The 19,352-nt window shown below is 47.9% G+C and overlaps 8 protein-coding genes across 8 annotated transcripts; 2 read left to right on the top strand and 6 right to left on the bottom strand.

The window, feature by feature from the left end:
- Positions 1-97: 97 nt before the first annotated feature.
- GGS22DRAFT_155443 (uncharacterized protein) lies at positions 98-1,648 on the bottom strand. The gene is made up of 6 exons (XM_047960216.1): positions 1,398-1,648; positions 1,199-1,339; positions 816-1,136; positions 669-736; positions 535-617; positions 98-479 (listed from the first exon to the last, which is right to left on the bottom strand). Exons 1-6 carry the CDS (start codon positions 1,560-1,562, stop codon positions 130-132), a joined length of 1,128 nt encoding a protein of 375 aa, XP_047822098.1. The 5' UTR covers positions 1,563-1,648; the 3' UTR covers positions 98-129.
- A 687-nt stretch (positions 1,649-2,335) lies between these two features.
- On the bottom strand, positions 2,336-3,562 carry GGS22DRAFT_155441 (uncharacterized protein). Its single transcript, XM_047960215.1, has 2 exons — positions 3,124-3,562; positions 2,336-2,869 (listed from the first exon to the last, which is right to left on the bottom strand). The coding sequence occupies exons 1-2, from the start codon at positions 3,243-3,245 to the stop codon at positions 2,590-2,592; spliced, it is 402 nt and encodes a 133-aa protein (XP_047822097.1). The 5' UTR covers positions 3,246-3,562; the 3' UTR covers positions 2,336-2,589.
- Positions 3,563-3,832: 270 nt separating this feature from the next.
- Positions 3,833-6,802, bottom strand: GGS22DRAFT_155438 (RCC1/BLIP-II). Its single transcript, XM_047960214.1, has 2 exons — positions 4,492-6,802; positions 3,833-4,431 (listed from the first exon to the last, which is right to left on the bottom strand). Exons 1-2 carry the CDS (start codon positions 6,293-6,295, stop codon positions 4,184-4,186), a joined length of 2,052 nt encoding a protein of 683 aa, XP_047822096.1. The 5' UTR covers positions 6,296-6,802; the 3' UTR covers positions 3,833-4,183.
- Positions 6,803-7,262: 460 nt separating this feature from the next.
- GGS22DRAFT_95398 (uncharacterized protein) lies at positions 7,263-8,453 on the bottom strand. Its single transcript, XM_047968517.1, has 2 exons — positions 8,003-8,453; positions 7,263-7,918 (listed from the first exon to the last, which is right to left on the bottom strand). The coding sequence occupies exons 1-2, from the start codon at positions 8,070-8,072 to the stop codon at positions 7,656-7,658; spliced, it is 333 nt and encodes a 110-aa protein (XP_047822095.1). The 5' UTR covers positions 8,073-8,453; the 3' UTR covers positions 7,263-7,655.
- A 2,914-nt stretch (positions 8,454-11,367) lies between these two features.
- GGS22DRAFT_185639 (uncharacterized protein) lies at positions 11,368-12,819 on the top strand (the record flags this gene model as incomplete). Its single annotated transcript, XM_047964346.1, has 2 exons — positions 11,368-11,373; positions 11,650-12,819. The coding sequence occupies 2 exons, from the start codon at positions 11,368-11,370 to the stop codon at positions 12,817-12,819; spliced, it is 1,176 nt and encodes a 391-aa protein (XP_047822094.1).
- Positions 12,820-13,075: 256 nt separating this feature from the next.
- Positions 13,076-14,762, top strand: GGS22DRAFT_95387 (zinc-finger of the MIZ type in Nse subunit-domain-containing protein). The gene is made up of 2 exons (XM_047968516.1): positions 13,076-14,306; positions 14,374-14,762. Exons 1-2 carry the CDS (start codon positions 13,383-13,385, stop codon positions 14,632-14,634), a joined length of 1,185 nt encoding a protein of 394 aa, XP_047822093.1. The 5' UTR covers positions 13,076-13,382; the 3' UTR covers positions 14,635-14,762.
- On the bottom strand, positions 14,639-16,347 carry GGS22DRAFT_198062 (heme peroxidase). Its single transcript, XM_047966081.1, has one exon. It carries the CDS (start codon positions 15,877-15,879, stop codon positions 14,890-14,892), a length of 990 nt encoding a protein of 329 aa, XP_047822092.1. The 5' UTR covers positions 15,880-16,347; the 3' UTR covers positions 14,639-14,889.
- A 147-nt stretch (positions 16,348-16,494) lies between these two features.
- Positions 16,495-19,069, bottom strand: GGS22DRAFT_95373 (mitochondrial Rho GTPase). The gene is made up of 2 exons (XM_047968515.1): positions 18,786-19,069; positions 16,495-18,712 (listed from the first exon to the last, which is right to left on the bottom strand). The coding sequence occupies exons 1-2, from the start codon at positions 18,793-18,795 to the stop codon at positions 16,842-16,844; spliced, it is 1,881 nt and encodes a 626-aa protein (XP_047822091.1). The 5' UTR covers positions 18,796-19,069; the 3' UTR covers positions 16,495-16,841.
- Between the last annotated feature and the right edge of the window lie 283 nt (positions 19,070-19,352).

Genomic DNA, 19,352 nt, shown 5'->3' with positions numbered 1-19,352 from the left:
TAACATTAATGAATTCGATATACACATTGTTTAATCATACCTTGCTTGATTAAGGGAACGCGGTCAGATCCAGGTATATGAAAAGAACAGAATTACTCATCAAGATTCAAGTGGCCAGGTCCTATTAATTTATACAGACTCCCTAGCATTGATAATATCTTTCATAGCATATGAATCTTGATCTAGCATAGGATCATCGCCACTAGTAGCCAACATCCATGGTCTTGAGCTCAAGTTTGACTTCGTAGATATGCTCGTTTTTTTCTGATATATGTCATTACTCAAGCTCTGGGCTTGGATAGAATCGTTGTCGAGGCTCGTAGAATTTAGATGAACTTTGCAGAAAAGGCGTTTCGTGGCAGTCATGATAGATTTGAAAGTGATGTCCTTGAAGAGAAAAGCCAATGTTGGTAGACAAGCGACAAGTATACCAATACCGGTCTCAACCATCCCCCAGTACACATACGCGGTAATTGTTACTAACTCATCAGTAGCCGCTGGGCATTGTTTATAAGTTCAAATGAGGTTACTTACGAACTTGGTCGGAATCAGTGGCTAAACCGATTGCAACTATTTTACTTACCACGACAACGCGAACAAGAGAGGTCGCGATAGTACTAGAAATGTAAGAATTCAATGCCAATATTCAAGTATGCACTATTACTTACCCAATTCCTAGAAGGAATACGCCACTCGTCGCAATCTTTCTACGGGTTGATGCATTTAAGTTCCAGATCTAGAGTAAGTCAGTTGTTAATTGCACAAGAACGTTCATGATATAGTATAGGAGACAGCTTGAACGCAATTTCACTTACAAGTGGGATAGGGAAAATAATTATCGCGACATCTATGACAAAGTCCGTGATACAGAGGGTTAGGTCAGCAGCCGAAAAGTCGACACACTTATTTTTGAGATCTTGAGACGTTCCCTGAACTGCCCAGAAATTTAGTTTGCAGTTGAATATCGATTCAAAAAGCCAGGCCACGGTCCACATAACAACAATGATAATTAGGGTGATGAGAATCACCCGAACTTTGCCGTTCTTGATAGAAAATAGTCGGAGGTAGAACAGGAGGATGCTGGATTTTACGAAACCGATAGCTAGAACGAACGTTATATTGAACATATATCCAATCTAGTTAATTCTCCGTCAGCTAATACTAGGTATATAGTATTTCTGTAAATTAGGATTCGTACCTTGAAAGATAATAAGATTTGGTCTGTGATAACTTCGAATGTGAGATCACCAGTAGATCCAGGGGGCACTTCAGTACGATAAGCCAGCGCTTTTCGAGAAACCCCATACCCTATGTCAATTCCGAGGAGCATTGTCATGATCTATACAGTTCAGTCAGTTCATTACTCGCATTAGAGCTGGTTATTTTAAGCCACATACTAAAGCTGGTATCATGATCCAGTCATCTAGCCCCAAGGGTAGCTTCTGGAGGCTTCTCACCCTGAACCTAAGGCTTATTAATACTATGTTAAGCACCGTCAAAAATATGGTCGTGCCAACGACATGTACAGGTTCCTGGTAGTATTTCATAGGCTGTTCGGCCATTTTCCGTCGATGATTCTGATAAATCCGAGATCAGGGAATTGCTAGCATACCTACTAGGTACCTAGGTAGGTAACTAACGAGTAGCGACGCACACGGCGTTTAAAGTAGCAGAATTGAATGAGTATATGACGCATTATTAATCTTATCTGCCTAGACAACGAAGTGGTGGCGCCGACGTGCATCGGAAGTCCGGCCAAACGGCCTCGACGCCTCTTCAGTATGATTCGCCCATCCGCTCTCTGATTGCCTTGTTGGGTTACGCAGCATCGTAGGTTTCCACAAGAAAAAGCAACTGTACCAACGATCGTCAGAATAAGATCCAAATGCAGAAATATAGTGAGTGTAAAGCCCCAATCAGCCTGTAAGCCTTACCAACGATACCAGTGCCTAGGTAGATACCAGCTTGATGAATGATAGCTGTCAGAGGTCGTGTTACCGTTAGTGAGCACAACTACTCGAAACCACACGCCTATTGATGATACGATCTCACCTTCTTCGTTGTAGGACATCTCGGCAATCCTTCAAGACATGATGTCTTACCTTTCAACGGCACAACGGCCGAAAGGAAAGCAAGAGACGTCCTAGAGTCAGCCCTATTGTGTCAAACCTCCGACTCAACCGACCACGATCATATATTCCTCCTATGAGTATCCTACCCAGGTAGATAATAATCTCTCGACAGCAATACTCCGAAGTTGCTATTCCTAGACCAATGTAAGTGCGATTACGTAAACTGTCTAGGTACCTAATTACATTACGATCCGATGAGATTCCTATTAACTTATAATATTTCACGCACGTTATGTACTAGGTATAGTTGAGATTTTCCATACCTATCATAGTCTCACAGCTTGCAACAGCCCACGCAATCATGTCTCGACACCCCATCCCCTATTCTCAAAACCGTATTATACATCAGCATCGGCGCACTCCCTGAACACCAAACCCACCAAAAACCATCACCACCATACCATCCTCCCCTCACCCCTACCATCACCCTCATCCCCTTCCCAGAATCCAAACCCCCCTACCGCCACTCCAACCAAGCCCCCAGCAACCCAGCACCCATAAACCCCACGAACACCTTCGCCTGCGGGAACCCGGGCCCACCAAACTCGGGGTCGACGCCCATCGTCCCAGGCGGCAAGATAGCGAGCAACCCCGCGATCCAGTAAATCGACCCCGCAACCGCGCTCGCGAAGACGAACTCGCGGCGGAGTTCGCGTGTTTTGGCGGGCCGCCAGGTGTAGTAGAGCGTGAGGAAGGCGAGGATGACTGCTAGGGCGACGGTTTGGGCGTTGTGGAATCTGCGTGCGTGGGGGGTTGTTAACTATGTGGTGGGAGTGGGTGGGTGGCTGGCTGGGCGTTTTGGGGGCTTGGGGGCTTGGGGGCTTGGGATGGGGAGGTAAGGGAGTGGCTGTTGTGGGATGTATGTATGTCTGAGAAGACGGCACCCAACGACAAAAGCAAGTTGGTTTTCGTGTTTGATGATGTGCCTTAGAAATAGAACATAGTAACTAGGCAGCTAGGTAATAGGTAATAGGTATAAGATAGAACTCACTTAGCATGTGGACGCCATCGCGGGTTAAACATATGCGTCTCGTTGAAGCAATCAGCAACAACGGACCCGATAGCCAAGCCAGCGGCGTCGACGGTCAGGAGTAAACGGCCCAGCATTCCCATTTTCCCGGTCCGAACCGAAGTACCTATTCTCTCGTACCTGTATGACGAATACAAGCGCGTTAATTTAGTATATCTGCAACAAAAACACCCAGAGAGGATATGCAGCCGTTTCGATGTCTCGCGGTTTCCGAGAAGGAAGAATGTGTGTTGACCGATGTCTTATATAAATTACCCGGCAGTATCGATTAGCTCTTCAGGTGTCATGTAGATGGCCGTACCGCCTGTATCTTGCATTAGTAGTGCGCCCTCGCTTCCCCTACGTCACTATAGAACCGCCTAACTGTCAAGCGTCGGTAGCACGAGTGCGCCGTTGCAGGAGTCGTTAGCCGCGAGCAGCCCCGAATTAGGGCATTTAGAACGCTATATCTGGGGAAATATTGCGGGCGCTCATTCGCTGTCCGTATGGAAGCCCGTGATTAAATAAGCTGACCAGGTTTGCCTCGGATTTCGGTGCTTCGCTTTTAAGAGTGTCGCTCGCACCACATGCCCGTTGTGATTCACAGCATCTTTCCTAGCTAATAATTCATATCTACGATAACTATAGTCAATTATAAGTAAGCATCATATCGAAATCACGAAAACCCAGATATAGTCGAGTAGAATTCTGATTGATGACCACATCAGTCATATCATGAACATATGTACAGGTGAGTACATAGAAAGCAGCGCTAGCAATTATAATGTACATGAGGTTCCCTACTGTTGGGTTATTCATTGGCCCTGTCCGTCCGCCACAAAATTCGGGACATCTTCCAAGGCGATTCCTTGACAGCCGCAAAACCTCGCTCTGCTAAAATGTCCCTCTCGGACTTGATTCACATTTCAAACCTGAAACCTGAAACGCAACTGTTGTATACTGGTATGACGCGCCCTCCCGCGTACACCAATCCTTTTCAATGCACCCTTAACCCGAATGTTATCCTAACTTATGATGCCGCCTAATGGCCGTTAGGTAGATCCTCGTTGGCAGCAGCTGCCACCATCGAGAACTGACCACCAGCACCAGCCCAGATAATCTTGCGGTCACGGATGGCCGTGTTGTCGATCAACGTGGGAACTTCAATATCATCGATAGTTCCCTGGCCGGTCTGGTAGTTTGCAGAGAAACCCCAGGAGTAAACCTTGCCGGCTTCGTCAATAGCGAAACTGGTGTCTGTACCAGCCGCGACGTATGTGGTCTTAATCCCTATACAACTTGTTAGCATCCATCGTTCGTTTAGAGTACTAGGGTTTAAGTGTAACATACCATCGATCAGTGTAGGAGTCAAGAGAATTCGAGGTTTGCCGGTACCATCGAATAAGGCGTTGTCCTCGTTGTAGATGCTGGACGGTTGACCAACTTGGTGGCCGTCGACACGTCCCCAGGTGAGCAGCTTTCCATCTGCTGTGCAAGCGACAGAATGGTGCTCGCCACCAGCGATCTGTGAGACCTTTTGGTCTTCAAGTGACTTGACAATCTGTGGTTGGAGGACCATCGCGTCATCTTCGCCGGTGTTGTCGTTAAGTCCAGTCTGCGCGTAGTTGTTCAGACCCCAAGCCCAAACCTGGTCGCTCTCGTCAATGTAAAAACTGTGGTATGAACCGGCACCAACTTTGACGGCACGATGCTTCTTGGAGAACTTTCCACAAGGCTGTGGGCTGAGTCCGGCACTTGCGCCTCCGAGACGGCTGAGAGGCTTTCGGCCGAGCTGGAACTGACCTCCACTACCCCAAGTAAAGACCTTTCCAGTTAGATCAAGTGCAAGGACATGATTGGAACCGCACGCCAATCGACTAATGTTCTTCAGTCCAGGGATGATGATAGGAGTGTGTTGAGTTCGCACTCCTTCGCTGAACCCGATGATTCCGTCAGAGCCTCGGAAAGTTCCCCAACCATATACCCAGCCGTCGTCGGTGAGGATGAAGGAAGCCGAGTCCGTCGCGGCTACTTGGGCAATCTTTGTGCCTTCGGGAAGAACACTGAGGTCGACACGGCCAGGAGTACTCTCATTGGGGTTGACACCAGTGTCATCGTCGTCGGAGTCGGAGTCCGATTCATCATCGACGTCGCGAGTGCCACCTTCCCACTGGGTATCGCGGCCCAGTGCTCGATCATCATTGACACCCCAAGTGAAAATAGCCTGTTCATTGGTCAAGGCAATACAGTGCATGCCACCACATGCAATATCAACCACACCCTTCAGGTTGTGGTTAATTCGAGGACGCTTCACGTCGATAGGCTTCTTGCCGTCATGCTTCTTGCTACCAAGACCGAGCTCACCAGAAGATCCCTCACCGAAGACGAAGACATCAAATGGCTTCGAGGGAATGTCGTTGAATGCGACACCTTTGGCACCCAGGCCTCGAGTACGTGCGGCGGGCTTGGCAGGGGCAGCCTTTGCGGGTTTCGCGGCAGCTTTGACAGCTTTGGCAGCGGGTTTAGTAGCGCGGCTCTTCTTTGCGGGAGGCGCTTCCTCGGGCTCTTCATCTTCAGCAACTTCGTCATCCTGAACTTCTTCTGCCTTAGCCTTGCCTCGAGGGGCACGGGGCTTCTTCGCAGGAGCAGCGGTCTTCGCGGCCTTTGTAGTCTTCGCTCGAGGTGCTTTAGCAGGTTGTTTGGGCTGGGATTGACTAGCAGGAGCTCGCTTGGCTCTCTTGGCTGGAGGTGCTTTCTCAGGCTCTTCATCTTGATCCTGATCATCTTCGTCTTCTCTCTTACGCTTAGAACCATTCGATTCACCACTGCCGTTACCATTGACGCGTTCATCTTCCTCGGCGCCGATGGCTTCTTGTAGGTTGGCATCAGCGGTCGTTCCGCTTGATCGCTTAGCTTTAGACTTTCCGGTAGCTCGTGTAGCACCTTGGGCGCGTCCGTTCACACCATTCTCGTTCTCATCTTCAGACTCTTCCAATGACGCGCGAGCGCTAGAGCGTTTGGGAGCAGCGGTCGGCTTAGTGACCTTGTTTGCTCGGCTAGTCTTGGGTGCTGTAGCTTTGGTCGCGGTCTTCTTAACTGTCGCAGAAGACTTCGCGCCGGTTGGGGCGGTGGCCTTGCGACCACGGGGAGGCATCGTTGCTTAAGGTAAGGTAACCCGCAGGTACCGATGTGAAGTGTTGAATAATAGTAAGAGGTATGCGAGATACTTTGAAAGGATCTTTAGCGACCCCTTTACAGTAAATTGATTGATGAAAGTTCGATGGAAGGTAGATGGTTGTTGGTTGTGCGATAGTATGTGGCAGTAATTGATAGTAATTGATAGTAGTGGATGGAAGATGATGGTAGAAGATGGGATGTATTTTAAATGAGTAACAGGTTGGTAGAGGAATTGTATGTACGTGACTAAGAAGTGGTGTGCTGATTATGGTGCAGTGTAATGCAAAATCGCGTCTTTCTACAAGAGACGTGACCTGATTTGCAACACTCGATATTTACTTGAGAGTATGTCTTGATGTGAAAACACGTAGAATGATTGAAGTTCTAGTGCAGAAATTCAGTGTGGGGAAAAAATTCTTTGTTTTCCTCGAGAACAAGTGACAATGGTTGCTCGAGAAAAAAAAGAGGAAATGTTTTCGTTGATGAAAGTGTTGTGTAGGAACAAAAAACGCGAAGATGGAAGTTTTTTTGCTTGAGTTGTTAATATACCGGGTACCCTAACTGCCCAAGGCCGCTTGCATCAGAAATTTGTACGAGAGTACAATTGTAGCACAATTTTTAGTACCAAAACAACGGCTATCGCGATTTGAGCCCCACTATAGCTTTTTTTTTACTGCAGCTGTAGTGGGGTCTACCAGGCCTAATCGGATCAGAGATCGCTAGAACACCCTTCTCACCGCCTAGCGCAGACCCGATCTTTAGCTATGATCCTTGTCGATTTGGGAATTTTCAGCCGGCAGAAAATCTAAAAAGGGGAAAGCGGTACTTCAATCATTCAACTCAATTGGGTACTTAGGTACTTGAAGCTTACCAGTTATTAATCAGCCAATAGGATTTTTCCTACAGAAAGGATCAAGGATCAATTGATCCTAATCAGGTAAATGTACCAAAGTACTGAAGCACATGGATCCCAGAATAGTTTAGCCTCAATACATGATCATTATTATGTCATCAATAATATTTGGCTTCTGTACCTAAGTACCTAGCATTCCTTCCCAGTCTAATAAATGTCCGCGAATGCCATCACAGCCCATTCCTCATCCTCTCTCGAAGATGAGAACCCAGATACTTGTAGACTACCTTTCAGTAGCTACATAGCCTGTGAAGACTCGAGAGAAAAGTCTCAGTTTAATAGTATTTTCGTTACCGCGACCGAACTCCAGACTCCGACCATCGCAATTTGGCGGACCCCTATTGACAAATGTCCCTCTAAGCAGGGAAAATGTCGTCGCCGCGTCCCTGAATATCATACATCGTACCACCGCGTCCAAAATCCCCTATTTCTGCGTGGTAAAGTCGACCTCGTTCGGGTTCGAGCCGGCAAGCTCACAAGTACACGAGCCAGCGGGACGGGAACCGCACGCACAGGCGCTACCGGCGATAGGGACGTTCTCGCTTGCCGAGTTCTCGCAAGTACATTGGCCGGCAGGGCGGGCGCGGCACGAGCATCGGGCACCGCTCAGAGTGTTCTCTAGAGACGCCTTCTCGCATGTGCATTCGAGGGCCGACTTCTGTCCGCAAGAGCACGTAGCTTGCTTGGCTGCGAAGAGAGGAGAGTCAGTTTGGTCCGTATAACTAGATATCTATACATGGGTTCGCTCTATAGGTGGACGTATGAGCTTACCGCAGACACATTCGCCTCCGGCATTCTTGCCGCAGCAGGTGGGAGTTGCCTTTAAGACTTCGGTTGCCATTGTGATTATGGTTGTGGTAGGTTGCGATGTAGACGAAGTGAGAGCTCAAGGATTCTTGTTGCAGATGATTTAGATTTAGGTAACTTGGTGTTTGGATTGTAGTATATGAGAGAGCTTTGTGTTCTATCTCAGGAAGAAAAGCTCAGGTATTTGTAGCTATAGGTGTATTACCTCTTGGCCAATAAAGGATGGGCTATTGCTATCAACACAAGCCTATGAGGCTATGACTGACATCACTGTTTGCATCTAGTTGAAGGAAATGGTAATCAAGTTGACGCTTATTGGTCAAAGGCTTCTTTGAGAGTTTGAAGATGACCAATCATAGCACTTGTGATTATTTCGACTGGATTATGGTTGGTTCAAGTAGGGACTAATAGTCCGTGCTAGGTAGTGCTAGGAGAGATCTGGACCATCTTCTGATTGATTCAGCCTCAAATTTTCTAACCCTCTCACCTAAATGGTCTGATTGAACATTTTCAAATCAGCCGGTCTGCTTGGTAGCCTGATCGGATTGGAATTCAGACACCTGCTATTGGTTAGGTCTTTTGTTTGCATAGATATTTTACGTATTATACCAGTGCCTTGGGACTTCAATCACATAACCTATCTTTCTAGAAGAAACCTGAAAGTAATTAGGTCATAATTACGTTTCTTTTCCTACCTACCTATGCGGGCACCTGGCAACACAATACCTGACTAAGGATACACGAATACTAATATGGGAGGGCCTTATGTGACCACTTTCAGTTGGTAAATTGTATAACACATCTTGTTACGGTCTGTAAACCACGTGCTTCATCCACTCGAAATCATGTTACTATCAGTTCAAAAAGAAGTGATATTCTCGGGTCTTAAACGTGGCAGCCCTGGCTTGACGAGCCTGCCGAGTTGAGGTTTTTTTAACCGTCAGTCCGTTATGGATGCTATATAATTTATATCCTGGCAGCCTAGATAATATTATACTCCGATATCAACTCACCGGTTTCCATTGCCGCCCTATGCCCGAATCGTGCAGTTCGCCATGGGTAACACTGCATGCTAATCTCCAACCTAGAACGCCACGTGGAGGAGTCACGACGGCATTGACATCGCACAAATTTCGCAGCTGTCAAGGCAGGATTCCGGTGGACCCCTCTTCACAGGACATGTTCCAGAGTAATTTAAAGACGTATCAATTGTATGCCGTGCCATCTAGTCGCATATCAGGTACCTAAGTCCTAGGTAAGTGTAGCTGTGAGCCTGGGCATAGCGCGATCACAAGAGACAGCCTAGTGATTGGGGAATTCCTATATTTAGACCTGAAAGGCGTATGGCACATACCTAAGAATGTACTTGGAACTAGTAAACTCTCAGCGAGACGATTCAGTCTTCTGACAGGGGAATAGTAAATCCAACTTCTCTCGTAGTATCAATAGGAAGACAAGATACTATCATACAGTTATTAAATGTCATTGTAATTTGTAAATCCGCCTGGGATTACTTGTATCTGCCTCACTGTAAGACATATCACAGACTCGCGATTTAGGATTTGCTACCGTATTAGAATGGCTTAAAATCAAGATGAGACTGTGATGCTCTTTGAGACGACCTTACAATCCATACCTCAAGATATTGTTACACACAACAGAGTAACGAGGTATCTCGTTGGGTATAGGAAAGGGTGTGGATGAAAAGTGTATTCTCGAAGCAGTAGGGGTACCTCTCGTGGCGTTGGGTCGACAATAACACGGTCGGCACTGATGGTATCGCAGTGTACGGACCCGTAGGATTAAGGTATGACCCCGGGTCTAACGGCGCGGTTCCGGTTTCCAACCAGACCGAAAATCCCAAGGTACAAGGCTTTGATTCTACCAGTGGTAATTTAATGATGATTGGTATTGACGACCCGAAGATGAGCTGTAGTAGCAGAGATGGTGGAAATAATATCACGACTAATCAGCCGAGTCAATATTATAATAACTGGTATCTATGGCATTATGCCATGTGCAGCTGAAGAATGATGTCTTAGGTCTTGGGCGCTAATCTCGGGAGGCTGCCGACGAACCCTGCCTGTCAGCACATCAACATCACTGTAGAGACGACTGCTAGTGGGTAAGAAGGTCCGGGGGAAGTAGTTAGATGATCCTAAGGCCTGGGTGAATGAAGTTGAAGCTAGATAAGCCAAACATCCATGAATAGATAGAAGCATTGCTTATTGCGGGTAATAAACGTATCTTTCTTATACACTGAATACCTATGTAACTCCGGATTGTTGTGACCTGTGAGGTTGCTAGGTTCCAAGCTACTGCTTTGGAGACGATATCACGACAAATCCATCCGCTCGAGAACATAAAGACTATGAGATGCTGAGACACGGTAGTGACCGGACCCGAGAGATCCGGAAAGGCTCTCGGAACGGCATGATTAACCGCTGCCTGGAAGCCGGAATAGAAACGTTTGGGTATGACAAGTAGCGCTAGAATCTTATCTACAGAACGTGGCAGCGTTGATGGTTCACACCTACATGCGGAGGAATAGCGGTGTCGTTATCCCCCACCGTGCCATTGCTGCGCGTGGTGCCGCTTCTATAATAAGCAGCCTAACTGCACGTCTTACAACTTCTTTCCCCTTTCTTCAGCAGGTCTTATCGTCGGGTTGTTTCGGTAAGCATCGCAGCAACACCACGGTGCTACCCTACAACTGACCCTACGGAAATAGGCAATATAGACGAAACTGACAACACCAGCGCAATCTATCGATCTGCAGCTTTGGGTTACGAGCTGTAAAGAAAAATATTCTTGCCCTTTTGGTGTTGGTTGGATTGTAAGGCGTTTCGCCCAACCCCCAAAGCAGAACAGTAGGCCTCGACCAGCTCGTATCGGTTGTAAATAGTCTCATTGCATAGTAATACCCTGCATGATTCCCTGCATGACAGCAATCGAACGATGGGGCATTCCATGCCAAGACCCATTCATACGATGAGAGATAACTAGAAGTATTGGTTATTAGTTCTCTAGCTCATAGATAAGTCTTTCTTTTTGGCCCCTCGGGTAAAAGTACAGTTGAATTGGTTGAATTATCGATATGTTTAAGCGAGCTCGGGCGAGTATCACATCATCAAGTAACCATCAAGTAACCATCAGGTAAAATTCTCTATGTTCGGGTAGAGGTGAAAGGGTCTGGTGTTCGATTTCATCACTGCTGACGGGAACACTAAACTATTCTCTAATCCGGCTTCAGCTAGATCGAAGAGCCGGACAAAAAGCAGGCTCCCAAGTTGGCGGGTTGCAGAACGACAAGGTCATCACGATTGCATATGCAGGTCAGCCAGGCTAACCAATCCGCCAATGCGACTTGGTGTCCAGGGGCTATGCAAATCCGGTTTTCGTATTGGTTCTGCTAGATGCGGTGGACACACAGACAATCCCACGATACGCCAACGTCATCGTTGGAAAAGTTGCTCTGATGTAACTCTGCGAGGTAGGCAAAGAAATAACCAAAAAAACATATGTGCTTCGTATTGTCTTATAGCACTGCATTCCCGCTCACTTCGTATTGACGCACTCGATGTCTTTTCTCTAGGAATGTAATCTTTTAGTTCAAGATGAACTGGTATAGAAATTCGACGATAATAACGGAGCAGCCTGCTGCTGTGAAGCCGGAGAGCACCGGTAAGAAGCTAAGGCGGAAGCTCCAAAAGATCGGTACCCAGCAGCGTTGGCATAAATCCAACGACAACAATAACAACGACGACGTCAAAAAGGCCGGGAAAATCAACATCAACACAAATACGAAAGCAACTACAATCTCGAAACCTATTCCTCATCCCAATCCTAGATCATTTTCGGAAACACCCGACCCTAATGACGGAAAATGGCTTGAACAACTCCGCAAAAGCGGTTATCTCTGTCGTACACAGCCTCTCGTGGAACCAAGCAATAAGCCTCACCGGCATTCTATGCAAGTGATCCCCGAGCTTGCACATCTCAGTCTCAGCGAAACGAAACCGGGAAGACAGCTAGATAAGAGGGCATCTTGCGCTATTCCTCCTTCTACAGCCTCGTTATCGAGACGATACGCAAAGACGCCAGTCCACCATATCGGGCAATTAGAAAACCATTCGAGGCGAAAGAACGAACTCGCGGCTCATAGAGTATCAAGTGTCGAGCAGATAGCGGAATCGTATAGGGCCCTATTGGAATCAAGCTGCGCCATCTTAAACGAGCCGCCCTCGCCGCTGCGTCTCGAGCAATCTTACCATACCGGGGTGAATAAATATGGTGTCCGAGAAGATATCATTCATGAAATACCCGATACTTCGTCTGCGACAGGTTCACCCCATTCGGACGACGGAACACTTGTAGCTTTTGATGAGGATGCAGTCTCTTTCAAGCCTGCATCAATCTCACCCGAGCCCCCTTCACCTCGGGATATTCACTTACATAGATTGTCAATCCCCCCACCAAGACGAGCATCACCAGGAAGCCACAGTTTGCAGATCTGCCTCGATCTCCTCGGTCGCGAGTTGTGCTCGGCTGCGAACGGATCATCTCTCCGCCCAGCCGCAGAGACATCAGCACTGCAGGTGTGGGTGATGATCGAAGCTTACGAGAGATTGCGAGACAAGGTCTACGACATGCGGCTAGATCATGACCAAGAACGGTCTTTAAGCACCATGCTCGACACATGGATTGGGGCATTATATTGCGTCCATGAAAAAATGACTGGTAATGACGGGCATGAGAGCGAGAGTGATTATGGCGATTAAGAGCCCAAGACTTTTAAAAACTTAACTTTTCTTAAACAATTTTCGATTCCACTAGAATCATATCATTTGTAAGACGTACTTATTAAAGCTTCGAGATATCAAAAAGTTGTATTAGATTGGATTAGAAGGACGGACTGGTCAAGGAAACGGGGAAAGGATGAGATTCTCGGCCATGTACGATGAAAGTTATGCCAAGTTATACGAAATTATGCTAATTAATGGTAATAATGACTGACATCCCGTCGGACCACCGAGGGGTAACTGCCCCGCCATAACCTAGTGAATTCCGCCCCACTGTGATAACCTTAGATAGCACCTTCCGGGCGATCGATATAGCTTATCTAAGGCACTTTAACGAGAACCTACGCGCTTCGACGCGTACAAGGTGCAAGGCATTTCTCCAAAATTTCAGCTCTCCCACACCGTCGTCACCATAACCAACGACGACCCAAAATCGCCACACATGATCCGAATGATCTACAACCCCCATAATTAACCTCTCATTTTACCCTCCCACATATCGCCTCCAAACCCAAACCCAATAAACACGAAACCGCACAACAATGTCCAACATCCCAGGCAAACGGCGCCTGCAAGCCGGCCGTCCGCGCCACAGCAGCGTCTCCTCGCACGCCCCCACCGCCCTCCCAGACTACGAGCCTCTCTCGCGCCCCCTCGACGCGTCCGCGATCCGGGAGCTAACACAGCTGTCCGCAGGGAAGGACACGCGCGCGTACGAAGCGCACCTGAAGAAGAGCATCGAGCTACTCAGCGCGACGGTGCGGGACATCAACGACCGGTACGCGGAGCGGCAGAGCAGTTTAAAACGGCTGCAGGAGAAACGGGCCGAGAACGGGGGCGAGAAGAACGATCGTGAACGCGCGGAGGAGAAGGCTGTGTTGGCGCTGAAGGCATCTGTCCCGGCGTTGACGGCGGAATGTGATAATGCGGTGAGGAGTGTCATTGATTCGCGAGTCGTGCTTGAGGATAGCAACACGGCGCTTAGCGCCACAGCGGTGTTCTTCGAGGAGGATATGAGACGTCGCGGGGCGCGGGGCGCGGAGGATGAGGATGTGGAGATGGAGGAGACGTGGCCGGAGCCGACGGCGGTGTTGCGGCAGGCGAGGGAGCGGGCTGCGGAGGAGTATGCGGCGAAGAGTCTGCATGAGAAGTATGGGCTTAGCAACGACTATATCGGGTTCAAACGCCTGTGGCATGATGCCGTGCACGGTGGTGATGGCAAGCCGTTGCCCGATGCGACGAAGTGGTTTGGACAGAACGGGGGTGAGGACGAGGAAGACGATGATGAGGATCTGGTTATTGAGGGCGAGCAGTTGGATATCCACTGTCCCCTTTCCATGGTCGTTATGCAGGATCCGTACACGAGCTCGGTGTGCAAACACACTTTTGAGAAGGACTCGATCACCCAGTTCCTTCTTTCTAGACCGGGCCGACGGGCGCGATGTCCGCAGGTGGGATGTAATAAGGTACGTACAATATCACTATCTATAGGCGCATGTTTTAGTATTGCGAGAGTGCTGACTCGAGGTATAGGAAGTCTCGATTAAGGATTTCCATCCCGACCCGGTTCGGCTCCGTCTTATTCAACGTCGACTAGCCTCGGAACGCGAGGACGAGGATGACGACGGTGAAGGCGAGGGCGATACTATCGATGGTGATTCGTCTATGAGAATCACTCAAGGCCGTAAAATCAAGAAGGAGCGAGAAGATCGCGGAAGAGGACGTCGACAAGTGGAAGACATTGAAGATGATGACGATGATGACGAAGACGAAGATGAAGATGAGGAACTTTAGCTTGATGAGTTCATCAAATTGCTGGTAAGGCCGACATGGCTTTAGCTAATAATGCACACGAAGTTATGATCAACGACAAATTGTTGACTTTATGATTCGGTCTATTTCAGTCTATGGATTCTACGTGGTATCGTACTAACTCTACGTCTATGGACTCTAGTAATCTACCATCTATCTACATAGGTATACTGGTCTAACCATCTAGCCGTCCAATCTATAGACAACATATAGTACCTTCTATAAACCCCTAGTCATCTATAACTTCGCGCCCTCCTTTCTTTTCAGTTCCTTCTCACTCCCCACCGCCGTAGCCGTATCACTTTTCTTCGGCGCGCTCTTATACCCCTCCTTAGCATTATCCTTCGTCAAAACCACACCATTAGCATCCCGCTTAATCCCCAACTCCAACAACTTCGCAAAAACCTTCGCGAAATCATCAAAGAACAGCTCCTTATCCCGCGCATACCGTTCCACCCACGGGCGAAACTCGGAATCACTCAACAACGACATATCCGTCGGCAACATCATCAACCCCTCCATCTTCTCCCCCTCCTCCTCCTCCCCATCCTCCTCCGCCTCCTCATACACAAACTGCACAACCCCATTCCCAAGCGTCTTCCTCCTCCACTCCCTCTCATTCGCAAGCAGCAGTCTAAAATACTGATTCGAGAACCTCGTCGGGTTATTAACCCACTTCCCCTCAAACCCACTCCTATCCCCATGACACCTCCCCAAATTATGCGCCCCGCTCAACGCCACAATCTCCCTATCCCCAAACCCCATCCTGTAAAACACATCCCTCAAGTGCCCTGCGCCCCGCGCCCCATCCGGCAACCGTCCCCGCGGAGGAACCCTCTCATCCCTCTCGTTCTCAAAATCCGATCGTCCGCCCTTCCACTCTATCTCCGGCCCGCCCATCTCCGCGATCGCGACAACCGCCGCGAGCGTCCACAGGTCCGCGTACGTGAGCCACGGGAACCGCTGCTTCACCGGCTCGAGGAAGGCGCGCGCGTGCTGTAGCCCGGCGTTCGCGGGGTCGCCGCCCTCGGCTTCCCAGCGCATGCCCGCGCCTTGGGAGCCCCCTGTGTCAGATGCCGCGTCGTAGGTTCCGGATGCGTGCCAGGCGAGACGCACGAGGACGGGGCCGGCGGAGCCGTCGTCGTAGGAGGGTTGGTGGAGGAGGGCGCGGATGGCGTTCTTGACGTCGGCGAGTTGTGCTGGGGTGGGTTGGCTGGGTTGCGCCATGGTGGTTTTTGGGGCGGTGTGTCGGTGGATTAGAGGTTTGATATTATCTGGTAGGTAGGAGTTGCGAGGCTCGACTCAAGTTCTATCTGCCTTGAGGAGGATGGGTGTATGTATATGGGATAAAACGATTGACCGCTTCTATGACCTCCCGAGCAGGCTACCGATTGTCAAACCTGCCAATACGTTCCACCGAAAGAGAGAAGGAAAGGAAGAAAAATCATATGAAGCCATATCCAGCGAAAGCCATTGCGAAATCGAGAAAACTCGGCGAATTGCTCCCGAGAACCTCGGTAGCGCTATGACTGATCGCGTAAAGCGTTATCTCGTCGCGGTCCACTTCTTTTTGGCGTCATTACTGATTACCGTTATTATTACTCGTCGACGTTGCTCTCTAGTGAGAAACTCCGGAGTTCGTTCGGCGTACTAGTGTTTAGGGATCCTGTGCCGTCTTATCTTCGTAGATTAGTGGTGTGCTAGAGGACGTGATGGGTTATGGAAAGGACGACGAAGCGAAGCAAATGACAAAATCCCAATAACTAAACAAGTATAAATGTTTACCAGACATTAATCTTATGCTCGAGACCTAATATAATATCCTCAAAAAATTCAATTCAACTCAGCAAGTGATAGGTACTCGTACAAGTTCGTCCTAGGAATCAGCATCCCATACACTAAATATGGCATCGCATAACAAGACATTCCGATTCGATTTCTGATAATTGTATTCATTAAGTACTATGTGTTTACGTGTTTCTCTAGCACCGATGTGTTCAACGACAGTAGAAGAGGGATGGGTATCATATATAAGAAAAAACAATGGAGCAGGGGACATAAAGAATTAGACGATAACCACAGACTCCACGATATTGAAAAGTCGTACACCTGACAAATGCCTAGCCAATCGAATTAAAAGTAGGTATATATGAAAAGGGGGTGTAAGGCTTTAGGTAATGCTCGGAACTCTAGATGGAATTCGTGGATCTTCTCCAAATCATGAACGCCGCCACCGCAGCACATGTAGTTGCTCCTAGAGCAAGGTATAGACTTGTTCGGTCTGGTGGTGGTTCTTCGCTTTTAGGAAATGCCGTGCTTGGATTCGTAGCAGCCTCAGCTAAAGCAACGAAGAGCTCACCGATACTGTTCCATGTTACACTTACATGAACTGGTGTACTCATCATCAAGCTCGACGTATACTGGTCTGGTTGTAGTTCGCTTCGCTGGGTAGTCTTATCTTTGTCGGCTTTCAAGGCCGTATAGATTGAAGGTAGATCATCGAGCTGCGGGTATCGTTTTCGAAGGTCGACGATATGAGAGAATGAATCCGGGTCAGATGAATCATACGCATAACAAATGAGATCACAGGAATCTAGCCTGACTTGGTTCTCCAGAATGGCTGGTTCAAGCTCACCGAGTTCCTCCAAAATAAGGTAACATTGTTTGCCGCCTTGGAGTTCAACACTGTTCACGGCTCTTCTGGGCTTGATAGTCGGGTTGTATAAGCCATCGAAGGGCCGGTTAAGGAACGCATCCAAAAGAGATGACTTTCCAGCTCCGGACCCGCCAATGATGTAGCACAACACAACATTTCGTTCAACCCGACCAGGACGTCTTCTTCTTTTCCGAGGTTTTGTTACTTTCAAGGCTGAGGTCAGAGATTCTCTGGCATTCGGAGGCTCGAAACCTAGATACGCAAGATATTCAAGAGTAGTTTTCGGTTCGAGAAATGTGGTCATGCTCCATTGAGCGAGCCATCCTTGTAGTGTGATGTAACCGGCTTCGTTGCGAACAGTCGTAGATGGGAACGAGGATTCTACCCAGGAAAGAGGTAGGCCTGGGGTGGGGGCAAACAAGGCGCGTAGTTCCTGATTGTTCAAACCGCCATCATTATCCTTATCGAATAGTAGAAAAAGGTCCATGAAGAACCGATATCCAGCTGGGCTTAGCTCGGCGGAGGCATATTCCGGAACGTCAAGTTTCGGGTGGATGAAATTGTCTTCCAGGCTCAGACTATCGGTATAGTGATATTTACGTAGAATAATCCAAATAGTTTCGTGCCGACCTTTTTCGGCATATATCTTATTTAGCTGAAGAAAGCCTCGCATATCAACACCTTTCGTAGTATCAGAACCAGGCACAGATTTTGCGATCGATAGCTTGATGTTATCAAGGTCTTCGGGGGACAAGGGTTTCTCGAAACACTTGAACTGAAATTCTTGTATCTCATCGTCATTTAAGTATCCGTCTTGGTCCTTGTCGCAGAGGTAGAATATTCTTTTCAGAGCCGACACACAGACTGGCTTTAGGTTCCCTTCCTTGTAGTCGAAGAGCGGTGCGATAGGATGTGTAACAGCTTTCTGGCAGAGGAAGAATGTCTCGTTAACATTTTGGTGTTCTCTGGCGCTAGCTCTTATACAGGAATCAATTTCCCTGAACTCGTTCATGACGGGTAGCATCTCATCTTCGACAACTTGAGGGGTGGTGTTATCGGTTAGGTCGGACTTGTTGGCGCATAGGACTACGGGGACGTTTACACCGAGGGACCGGAAATAGGGCATCCAGAAGAGGGCCACTCGCTCATAACTGTAGTGGTCTGAATAGACTAGGAGGATAACGTTGGACTTTCGGATCTCTTTGCGTAGGGTAGTCCGGTCTTGTGGACGCGCCGACGTATCGACGATAGTAGTCGTAACATTTTCGGGGGTTCCAATACTCGGCGGAATGGTTATTTGTGGTAGGACGGGTTGGATCTTATTGCTAACAAACACATCCTTAACGAGAGATGCGATGAGGCTAGATTTACCAGTGCCTTCATCTCCGCAAACACAAACTCGTACTGTATAAATTGAAGCTGTTAATTATCTAAAATTCAGGTTGCGACAGATAGGACAAAAGGTAGACTTATGTACCTGTTGCCATATTGGTTAAATCCAACAATATGGAGTTCCTTCACTACAATGCCATTCATTCCAAAGCTGTACAGATTATTGTGAGGCGCTCGGGATGTACAAACGCTGGTTGAGGGGAGCGCAGATGGTAAACGATGAGCTGAAGCTTAGAAGATCAGAAGATAACGTCGATTACTTGCGTATTAACCGGATGAGCGGTGTTGATTCGTTCTCCGCTTCACGAGCATCCCACGTTAAAGTTGATTGGAGCTGGATGTATTGGATGGCATTCTGCAAATGGGTCGACGAAATCCAATGCCCCGGAAGTTACTCTGTACGTATCGATATTCGATATTGTTCGGGCCAACCTTGTGATTATCCGATTAGGTACTAGGTACAATACATAGGCATGTACCTTTTAAATAAGTACCTGCACAAGTAAATATTGAAATTTTTGATTGCTTGATACGACCACAAACCGTTTGAAATTAATAATACCAATCTGGCAAATTTAAAATAAAAAAGCATATCATATGAATTATGCCAACTTTTTATCATTCAATTATATCAATTCATGGAAGACTCGAA

The sequence above is a fragment of the Annulohypoxylon maeteangense genome, assembly GCF_022496945.1.
Source record: "Annulohypoxylon maeteangense strain CBS 123835 unplaced genomic scaffold GGS22scaffold_3, whole genome shotgun sequence".
NCBI classification, from domain to species: Eukaryota; Fungi; Ascomycota; class Sordariomycetes; order Xylariales; family Hypoxylaceae; genus Annulohypoxylon; species Annulohypoxylon maeteangense.
This window is presented reverse-complemented; position numbering and strand designations above follow the sequence as displayed.